The 11,205-nt window shown below is 46.6% G+C and overlaps 1 protein-coding gene across 3 annotated transcripts in view; it reads left to right on the top strand.

Moving 5' to 3' along the window:
• The window catches only part of galnt14 (UDP-N-acetyl-alpha-D-galactosamine:polypeptide N-acetylgalactosaminyltransferase 14 (GalNAc-T14)), a 130,596-nt gene extending 120,959 nt beyond the window's left edge, over nt 1–9,637 (top strand). For 2 of the 3 annotated variants that reach the window (XM_059645154.1, XM_059645155.1), the window contains 2 exons: nt 4,376–4,495; nt 4,833–5,909. In XM_059645154.1, the coding sequence (XP_059501137.1) occupies nt 4,376–4,495; nt 4,833–4,988 (276 nt within the window). In that variant the 3' untranslated portion in view covers nt 4,989–5,909. Of the gene's footprint in view, nt 1–4,375; nt 4,496–4,832; nt 5,910–8,830 lie in introns of those variants that run through there. The other variant, XM_059645156.1, reaches the window with a different exon arrangement.
• The last annotated feature ends 1,568 nt before the right edge of the window (nt 9,638–11,205 follow it).

Here is an 11,205-nt window from a genome sequence, read left to right as displayed (position 1 = left end):
GAAGTGACATTTCAGGTCCACTACTGAAGAAGAGTCTTATGAGATTGGATAAAGAAAATAAGTGTCTGATCATCTACAAAAAACACTCACACTAGTGATGCTGAGCTCAGAAACCCATTCAAAACTCTTCTACATGCTCAATCAGCCTTAAAAACACACAATCACCACCACACCCCCACACTGATCATATCAAATTCATCCAATCGTTCTTCTTAAATCTGTCAATCAAAATGATAAAATCTCCAACATTCCCCCAAGTAGTTTTAGAAATTAAGCCAAACACTGACTTCTGACTCAGTGAATGCAGGACCCCAGGAAGCTCAGAGGAACAGAGAGACCTTGGGGATATTAAGAACTGCCAATGAAGGAGCCAGAGATGATACAGTGTGGAGCTGGAGGAACACAGCAGGCCAGGCAGCATCACAGGAGTAGCAAAACTGCTGTTTCGAGCCAGAACCCTTCTTCAGAAATGGTGTGCTTTTGGGGTGTTTGTCCTTGGATCCCTGAAGGTGGCAGGACAAGTTCGCATGCAGTTCTGGTCGCCCCATTACAGGAAGGATGTGGAAGCATTGGAGAAGGTGCAGAGGAGATTTACCAGGATGTTGCCTGGTCTGGAGCGCAGGCCCTATGAAGAAAGGCCGAAGGACTTGGGTCTGTTCTCATTGGAGAGAAGGCGGCTAAGAGGGGATTTAATAGAGACATACAAGATGATCAGAGGATTAGATAGGGTGGACAGTGAGAGTCTTTTTCTGAGGATGATGACTTCAGCTTGTACCAAGGGGCATAGCTACAAATTGAGGGGTGATAGATTTAAGACAGATGTCAGAGGCAGGTTCTTTACTCAGAGTGTGGTAAGGGCGTGGAATGCCCTACCTGCCAATGTAGTTAACTCAGCCACATTAGGGGCATTTAAACAGTCCTTGGATAAGCATATGGATGATGATGGGATAGTGTAGGGGGATGGGCTTAGATTAGTTCACAGGTCGGCGCAACATCGAGGGCTGAAGGGCCTGTTCTGCGCTGTATTGTTCTCTGTTCCATGTTCTAAGTTGTTAAGAGTCGTTAAGAAGGCATATGGAGCGTTTACCTTTATCAGTCGTGGTAATCATTAGAGGAGCAGGGAGGTTATGTTGGAGCTGTACAGAACTTTGGTGAGGCCATAGCTGGAGCACTGTGTGCAGATGTGGTCCCCACACTGTAGGAAGGATGTGACTGCACTGGACGGGGTGCAGAAGAGATTCACCAGCATGTTGCCTGGGATAGAGCTTTTCAACTACGAAGAGAGACTGGACAAGGGAAGGTTGAGGCGGTCCTGACAGGTATATAAGATAATGAGGGGCATGGACAGGGTGAGTGGAAGGCAGCTATTCCCCTCAGTTGAAGGGCCAATAACGAGTGGCAAATAATTTTAAGCTGAAGAGCATATGGTTGTGAGGGGATTTGTCGAAAGCAGTTTTTTTCCCCAGAGGGTGGTGCTAGGATACATTGTCTGCGAGGGTCGCTAAGGTGGGATGCCATACAACCTTTGAAAAGTATTGGATGAATACTTGAAATGTCATAATATTCAAGACTGTGGGCTAAATGCTGCAAAATTGGATTCATTGGTTGGCATGGACTGAAGGTCCTCTTTTGTACAATATGTCTCTATGATTCATTAATTATGAACTCAACTATAACATTATCGTGAGGGAAGTATCAACAATGAAATCTATTAAAACTGCGGTGGAGAGCGGTGGAGCTTCTAGTGAAAAGGAAGAAGGTAGCTTACATAAGGTGGAGGAAGCTAGGGTCAAGTTCAGCTAGAGAGGATTACATGCAGGCAAGGAAGGAGCTCAAAAATGGTCTGAGGAGAGCCAGGAGGGGGCACGAGAAAGGCTTGGCAGAAGGAATCCGGGAAAACACAAAGGCATTTTACACTTACGTGAGGAATAAGAGAATGGTCAAAGAAAGAGTAGGGCCGATCAGGGATAGCATAGGGAACTTGTGTGTGGAGCCTGAGGAGGTAGGGGAAGCCCTAAATGAGTTTTTTGCTTCTGTCTTTACGAAAGAATCGAACTGTGTAGTGAATGAAACCTTTGAAGAGCAGGTGTGCATGCTGGAATGGATAGAGATAGAGGAAGCTGATGTACTGAAAATTTTGTCAAACATTAAGATTGACAAGTCGCCAGGCCCGGATCAGATTTGTCCTCGGCTGCTTTGGGAAGCGAGAAATGCAATTGCTTCGCCACTTGCGAAGATCTTTGCATCCTCGCTCTCCACTGGAGTCGTACCTGAGGACTGGAGAGAGGCAAATGTAATTCCTCTCTTCAAGAAAGGAAATAGGGAAATCCCCGGCAATTATAGACCGGTAAGTCTCACGTCTGTCGTCTGCAAGGTGTTAGAAAGGATTCTGAGGGATAAGATTTATGACCATCTGGAAGAGCATGGCTTGATCAAATACAGTCAACACGGCTTTGTGAGGGGTAGGTCATGCCTTACAAACCTTATCGAGTTTTTTGAGGATGTGACTAGTAAGGTTGATGAGGGTCGAGCTGTGGATGTGGTGTATATGGACTTCAGTAAGGCATTTGATAAGGTTCCCCATGGAAGGCTCATTCAGAAGGTCAGGAGGAATGGGATACAGGGGAACTTAGCTGCTTGGATACAGAATTGGCTGGCCAACAGAAGACAGCGTGTGGTAGTAGAAGGAAAATATTCTGCCTGGAAGTCAGTGGTGAGTGGGGTTCCACAGGGCTCTGTCCTTGGGCCTCTACTGTTTGTAATTTTTATTAATGACTTGGACGAGGGAATTGAAGGATGGGTCAGCAAGTTTGCAGATGACACAAAGGTCGGAGGTGTCGTTGACAGTGTAGAGGGCTGTTGTAGGCTGCAGCGGGACATTGACAGGATGCAGAGATGGGCTGAGAGGTGGCAGATGGAGTTCAACCTGGATAAATGCGAGGTGATGCATTTTGGAAGGTCGAATTTGAAAGCTGAGTACAGGATTAAGGATAGGATTCTTGGCAGCGTGGAGGAACAGAGGGATCTTGGTGTGCAGATACATAGATCCCTTAAAATGGCCACCCAAGTGGACAGGGTTGTTAAGAAAGCATATGGTGTTTTGGCTTTCATTAACAGGGGGATTGAGTTTAAGAGTCGTGAGATCTTGTTGCAGCTCTATAAAACTTTGGTTAGACCGCACTTGGAATACTGCGTCCAGTTCTGGGCGCCCTATTATAGGAAAGATGTGGATGCTTTGGAGAGGGTTCAGAGGAGGTTTACCAGGATGCTGCCTGGACTGGAGGGCTTATCTTATGAAGAGAGGTTGACTGAGCTCGGTCTCTTTTCATTGGAGAAAAGGAGGAGGAGAGGGGACCTAATTGAGGTATACAAGATAATGAGAGGCATAGATAGAGTCGATAGCCAGAGACTATTTCCCAGGGCAGAAATGGCTAGCACGAGGGGTCATAGTTTTAAGCTGGTTGGTGGAAAGTATAGAGGGGATGTCAGAGGCAGGTTCTTTACGCAGAGAGTTGTGAGAGCATGGAATGCGTTGCCAGCAGCAGTTGTGGAAGCAAGGTCATTGGGGTCATTTAAGAGACTGCTGGACATGCATATGGTCACAGAAATTTGAGGGTGCATCCATGAGGATCAATGGTCGGCACAACATTGTGGGCTGAAGGGCCTGTTCTGTGCTGTACTGTTCTATGTTCTATGTTCTATGTTCTATGCAGAAACAGGTGGCCAATGATATTTTCTAAGATACACCAGATGGCCTGTCAACTAAAGCACTCCAACAATGACTCCCTTCCTTTTTACTGAAAGCATCTATGTGTTTCCTTAACTTCATATAAGAATTACAAAAGAATTATAGAAGCTCTAGAGTGTAGAAGCAGGCCGTTCAGCCCAGTGAGTCCTCACCAACCCTCCAAAGAGCACCTCACCAGGACCCAACTTCTAAACAGCTGGGGATTTGAAAAACCGCAGACTTAAGCAGACTTTATTGACCCCGTGGGTTAAGGCCATTGAAATAATGAAGTTGATGGAGATTTGAGCTCAGCATCAGTTATGAATGAGCCTGCAGAGATTGGGTTTTCTGCTGGATTGTTCCACATCCCGACCCCTTCTCTCCACCAGCCGACATGGGGTCTGCTCGATATGGAAATGTAAATGGGGCCAGTCCCATACAACATTTATCAGACTCCACTGAAAATCCAGCTGATGATATCAGGCAACCTGGCCAAGCCCTCCACCCTCCGGTCTTCATCAGCTGGGGGCTGAATGGAGAGACACTCACCAGGTCACAGAGTCACTCTGCTGTCAGGACTAACTCCAGATTCCAACCTCAGCAGGGGCCTACAGTAGCTGGTTTTTTATATATATATATCCTCTCCAGGAATGGACATACACCCAAGAACAGAGGATCAGTCAGAACCAGCTCTGTCTGTCTGTGGCCAGTTTGTTCCCAGGAGCCCGGGTTATTTTGGTGCCCTGTAGAGTCAGAGATGGGAAACAGGTAAATAATGACACTTACAGCCTGATTATCATTCAATATGCTGAGCATTAGAACCTAAAAAAATGGGTGAGAGTGTGTGTGCCTGCGTATTTCTGTATGTGTGTGTGTCTCTGTGTGCCTGTGTGTGTGTGTCTGTCTGTGTGTGTGTGTGGGTATGTCTGTATGTGTGTGTGTGTGTGTGTCTGTGTAACTGTGTATGTGTCTGTGTCTGTGTGACTGTGTGTTTGTGTAACCGTGTGTGTCTGTGTGTGTGTCTGTGTGCGTGCGCGCGTGTGTTAGTGTTTCTGTGTGAAACAATCCTGCTAATATTTGCCTGTATTCTGTGCGCCCCTCCCAGCTCTGGCAAAGGGCTGGCTCCCGTATCGAGCACCAGGTATCTCGTTACTGTTTGGACAGCGAGCTGTCGGGCAGCGATGAGGTCTACAACACAAAACTCCTGGTGATCAACCCGTGTGAGACAATGATTCTCAGCCAACGGTGGGACATGGAGTAGATCCCCTGGGAATGAGAAGGACAGCAAAGTATCAATCTTCAGCTGCGGACGTAAAAAGTGACGAATTACCGAGAGATTGAGTACTGCTCCCTGTACTGAGAGGGTTGGTTTGAAATCGAACTAAAGTCCTGTCTGATCTTGATGTCTGGAAATGATGTAGAACTCATGCCTTTGATGAGCTTATCTTTGGGATAACAAAGTAATAGGCTGAAACTTCATTGCCATGGCGAAAAGGAACCTGTGGATGTAGACACATCAAAGTGGACAAATCTAGTGACTTCTTGGAAACGAGTGATTTGTTTTCATTTGGAGAGTTTAAAAAAAACTAAATATTGAAGTGACAGCTTCATAATCTGTCCTTTTGCTACACAAACGCCTTTGTAAATGCTCTCGATGCCCGAAGGGTAATGGCCTGAGCCTCATGGGTCTGTTTGAAGGAAGGATAGCACAATTTGGAACTGAATATTTTTTATTCATTCACGGGATGAGGGCATCGCTGGCCAGGCAGCATTTATTGCCCAGGGGGCAGTTAAGAGTCAACCACATTGCTGTGGGTCTGGAGTCACATGTAGGCCAGACCAGGTAAGGAAGGCAGATTTCCTTCCTTAAAAGACATTAGTGAACCAGAGAGATGGTCACGATAATCAAACCTAGTCACCATTGGAAAAGCTTTCTATTCATTCTGATCTCAGTGATCCAACACAGATCCAATCCTGATCACCCCCGTCAAAGGGAACGATCCTCACTCAGAGGGAATCAGTCTAAAGAATCAAACCCAATAGCACTCTGCCATAATTGTCCCATTCCGAAAGGAATCACCCACACTGATCCTGAACAATCAATCTCATTGGCCATGACGCAAAGGAATCCACTGCGTTACTGTGTCACAAAATGCAGAGAGTAAAATTGAGAGAGCGTGAAACGGTGGGGGGGAGGCAGCGGAGGTGGGAAGGGGGCAGGGGGGCGGAGTGCGAGATTCGGTGGAGAGGAGTGCAAGATTTGGGAGGAGAGTGTAAGACATGGGGGAGAGTGCGAGGCTCGAGGTTGGGGGAGTACCACAGAGTGTCCACGCAGTAAAGGGAGCTGGTACCTGTGCTGTGTGCAAATATCAGTCAGATCAAACCCACAGAGTATCTCAGATAACAAAGTGTGGAGCTGGATGAACACAGCAGGCCAAGCAGCATCTCAGGAGCACAAAAGCTGACGTTTCGGGCCTAGATCCTTCTGTATTTACCAAACCCTACACCCAGTCGTATCAATTCATTGTATTTCCGAAACTCTGGCACTTCTTGCCAGTCTCTGGGGCAGTCTGTAAGCCCCAACACAAATACACTATGCCCTGGCACAGTGGCCATCTTAATTCACAAGATGTGGGCATCGCAGGCTGGTCTGCATTTACTGCCCATCTCCCAATTGCCCCTTGAGAAGGTGGAGGTGAGCTGCCTACCTGAACCGCTGCAGCCCATGTGCTGAAGGGAGACTCACGATGCCCTTAGGGAGAGAATTCCTGAATTTTGACCCAATGGCAGTGAAGGAACGGTGATATATTTCCAAGTCAGGATGGTGACTCTCCAAAAGTGGAAACAACCTTTCCACATCTGACCTGTCCCCTCAGAATTTTGTATTTTTCATAAGATCGCCTCTCATTCTTCGAAATGTCAGTGAATAGAGAACCAAACAACTCAAACTGCCCTCATAAGAAAATCTCTGCATGCTGAGAATCAAACTGGTAAATCATCTCAGGGCTACATCTATTGCTTTTGTATTTATCCTTAGCTATATCCTTCGATTAGGAAATGAAGGCAGCTCATGGTATTCTCGCTGTGCTCTGACTGGTTGTCTTGTACAGTTTTAGCAAAACCTCTCCATTCTGAGACTGAAATCAAGGCCAACATTTCATTAACCTTCCTGATAACTTGCCGAACGCAGATGCTCACTTTTTTTGTGATTTCTGCGCTAAGATCCCAAAATGACCCACAAGTTCTGTAATTTCATTGGTGCCAGGTTACCAGCCCCAATCAGGGAACTCATATTCCATGGGTCCACTTGGCTGACCTTATTACAATCACTACAAACCTCCACCTCTGAGTCCAAGGACACAGGCTGATTCTTTCTCACGTAGCTTTGTCTGCGTATTTTAGCACCGGGTCAGGTTCTTCCAACTCTGCCTCTGATATGGGTAGTGTGTAATGCAAACTAGCTTGCTTCTTGTGCCGGGGCACACACAAGAAATTCATTCTCCTCTTCAGTGGTAAAGGCATTGAGGCAGTAACATTGGATATGTCCATCACAGATTCTGAGGTACCCTTCAAAGCTTGTCAGAGCGGGAGAATCCATGGGTTCCAGAGAAGTTGAAAAGGCAGTTGAGGAGCTGGGGCATGTTTTGCTCCCGCACCATTTGCGAGTTTGCACCTTCCATATGATCTGTGTACTTGTTCAGGACTGTTGCACCTACCTGAAGTTCATATGTCACTGAACCTGACCTCCCTTCAACCATACCTCCTACCCATGCAGTGCCATTCTCCTGGCTCCTGCACTAAACTCTATCCCCTAAAGTAAACTGTCTCTCTTGTTTAGTGGAGTCTAGTGCATTGGTAATCCTGGTGCTGTTTTGCCCTCTTTCCCACATCTGGGAAGATCAGATTTAACCTGGTGTAGTCTTCTCCCCCATTAGCAACTCTGCTGGAGCTGTCCCTGCAGTTGCATAAGGGGTGGTCCTATAATCAAACAGGAACCAGGACCGTTTGGTCCCGAGTGAAGCTACAGACTGTTTCTTTAAGCCTGCCTTCAAAATATGGACTGCTCTTTCTGCCAGACCATTGAATGGTGGATGGTATGGAGCAGTTCTTACATGATGAATGCCATTTGATTTTGGGAAATATTCAAACTCCCTGCTGGTAAACAGTGGCTGTTATCTGTGACCAACACTCCCATGTATTGTAAAAGATGTGTACTGTTTTTCTATTGTCTGCCCCCTGTTTGATGAACTCTATGCACATCCAGCCATTTTGAGTGGGCGTCTGCAATTACGAGGAACATTGAGCCCTTGGAAGGACTGTATGTAACTGAGTACAAGGTTTATCCAGCCATTCCCACAGATATGAGGGAGCTGCTGGTGGTAATTTTTGCCCCTGTTGGCACTCTGGGCACTGCCCCACCAGTGCGGATTTTGTCTCCATTCAGTCCTGGCCTCTAGACATAACTTCTCACCAACGCCTTCATGCTGGAAACCCCTGGGTGACCCTGGTGGAGTTCAGTCAGTATCTGGCCGCAACCTTGCGCTGGGCCCAGTTCCCCAGAATAACACACCGTCCTGTGCTGTGGTCTGGTCCGTCTGGGTCCAGAAAGGTTTCAGTTCCGGCTGCGGTGGCCCTTCGGTTTCCCCCGACACCACCAGCTGTTTCGGTTTGGCCAGGAACGGATCGCTTTGCGTCGAAAGTCTGATATTGTCAGCTGTGCCCAGGAAATGTAGAACAGTTACAGACTTTTCCAGTCTCCGTACCCCCGGTTGTGTACTTGCCCGTGGGAGGAGCCTCAGGGCATCTGCATTTGCTGCTTGGCCTCTCAGGTGGAGCTCCAACCTGTAGTTACACCGACTTAGTATCAGAGCCCGACACTGAATATAACCTGAAGCTACGGGCAGCATAGCCTCGCCCTCTTTAAGTAAACCCAGCAGGAGTTTGTGGTCTGTTGCTTTTACAAATTTACATCCACAGAGGTATTGGTGGAGCTTCCTGTCTCTAAGTATGACGGCCAAACCTTCCTGCTCTGTCTGGGTGTATTTACGCTCTGCATTAACCAAAGTTCTTGATGCTTATGCTGTTGGGTGTTCCTCTCCATAGGGCCACCTATGAGCTCATACTATCCCAGTGCCATATGGGAAAGCGTCACATGTCAATACTGGATCTCGCTTGGGATCATACTGTGCCAACACCTTAGAGGATGGTAGCTGTTTCTGCACTTCGCTGGAAGCTATGGCCTGGCTATGCACCATTTTCAAGGATGACCCTTTTTTTTAAGACTTGCCACAAAGCGGTCAGGGAGGAGGCCAGGTTATGTATGAACTTTCTGTAATAGTTCACCAGGCCAAGGAACGGCCTAACCTCCAGTACAGATGTGGGAGCTGGGGCAGCTTTGATCACCCTCACTTTCTCTTCCAATGGGTGTAACCCGGCCTCGTTGACTCTGGAACCCAAGTAGGCCACTTAGAATGCCTGGAATACACATATTTCCCTTTTAAGACATACAGTTGCCTGGAAGAAACATTTAAGGACTATGTCCAAGTTCTGTCAGTGTCACTTACTGGTCTTTCCTGTTATTATTCCCGTTATCTGGATAAATGGCGATGATGTGGAGGTGCTGGTCTCGGACTGGGGCAGATAAAGTCAGATATCACACAACACCAGGTTGTAGTCCAAGCTTTTGGAGCACTATTCCTGCGTCAGTCCCAATGAGGGAGCTCATATTCTGTAAGGTCCACTGGTCATGGCTGATCTAGTTACAGTGAGTACAAAACCCATTATGTGAACAATAATAAACTTGCAGATTGATGGCCTGCACTACTCTAAAGGGCTTTGCATATAAATTCATCAGCTGGACAATACGGGCGATTTGCTTGTGGTAGTTATTAGATGAAAAATTACCTCATGTCATGGGGAAAACAAGATGCTCGGTTGTGTGTAAGAGCACTTCTAGATATAAAAGAGAAAACTAAACTCGCAGATTCGGCACTTACTATGCAGTGGTAGTGTCCCTGTGTCTGGACCAGGAGGCCCAGGTTCGAGTCCCAGTTACTGTAGAGGTGTATTGTAACGACCATGAACACTGAGTAACGACATATCCAAATTTGTAGATTGGAAGTCATTGGGAATTGAAGTTTAACAAAGATCAGTGGTATTGGGAAATTGTGAGTTTTGGAGTGGAAGGGATCTTGCAATATTGAAACACCCAATTACCAGAAGCTATACCACATGGTAGCAAGGTCACTAAAAAGCAAACTGAACACTCGCTTTATTTCTGGAGGAATATAATTGAAAGGTAGGACAGGGATGCTAAACCTGTCCGGAACCTCTAGACTCGGTAGAGTTCTGATCACCATCAGTAGATTCACTGGAGACAGCACTGAGAAGATTGACAAGGAAGACACCAGAAGTATGTGAGTTTACATAGCAAGACCATATGCCTTGAGTAAAGAAGGATGTGGAGAGTTGGGGTCACCTGGTAAAGGTTTAAGAAAGCGATGATTTTGATGGAGCAATGCGGAGAGTGTCTTCACCCTGGGGGTAAAGCTGACAGCAGAGAGTTCATGTGGAGGTGTGAGACAGAGATGGAGCAGAATGCGAGAGCCACACAACATTCCCCGTTCATCACGCTCAGTTCCTACAGGCAGTATTTCCATTAGCACATTCCTCACAGCGGGATGCACCTGCTGGGGAGATGTGTCAGCAATAATCATTCAGGATGCATTTCCTGAAAATCGGGTAAAAAGCAATACTTCCACTCAGAGATCCGGGGTTCACCATCCCCAGCTGAGACAGGCTCACATTTATTCTTTATGTAGGGGGCCAAAGGAAATCATCCTGTTGATCCAATTCCTGCACATCATCTGCTGTGCTCCCGACCCAAACTTCATCCAGTTTATCACACCACCAGTTTTTGTGCTGTTTGTGAAATTACTGATCATTCCTCATACAATCGTGTCTAGATCACTAATGTACATAACAGAAACCTATCTGTGAATCCTGTGGTACATCACAGGACACAAACTTTCAGACACACACGCACACCCTTCAACCATTATCCTCTACTTCCTGCCCCTGAGCCAATTTTGCGGCAAATTTTCTGAATTAGTCTACCATGTGAGACCTCATGAAAAGCCTTACTTATGTCCATGTAGACGACATCAACTGCACTGCCCTCATCTACACACCAAGCCACCTCCTCGAGAAATTCTCTCACTTTTATAAACCAGAATCTCCCCCGACCAAGCCTCACTGTCTCAAATAATCCTTGCCTTTCCAAGTGAAGAGTAATCTAATCCCTCAGAATTTTTTCCAATAGTTTTCTGCTCATTGATGTGAGATTGACTGGCCTTGGTTTCCAGGTTTATCCCTACCACCCTCCTTGAATAATAGTACCGCAATAGCTGACCTCTAATCTCTTGGCATCCTGTGGCAACAGAGGTTTTGAAAATTAATGAGCCCTGCAATCTCATCTC

Source organism: Stegostoma tigrinum, chromosome 4, assembly GCF_030684315.1.
Source record: "Stegostoma tigrinum isolate sSteTig4 chromosome 4, sSteTig4.hap1, whole genome shotgun sequence".
Taxonomy (NCBI): Eukaryota; Metazoa; Chordata; class Chondrichthyes; order Orectolobiformes; family Stegostomatidae; genus Stegostoma; species Stegostoma tigrinum.
The sequence above is the reverse complement of the archived record's forward strand: the minus strand, read 5'-3'. Positions and strand labels throughout refer to the sequence as shown.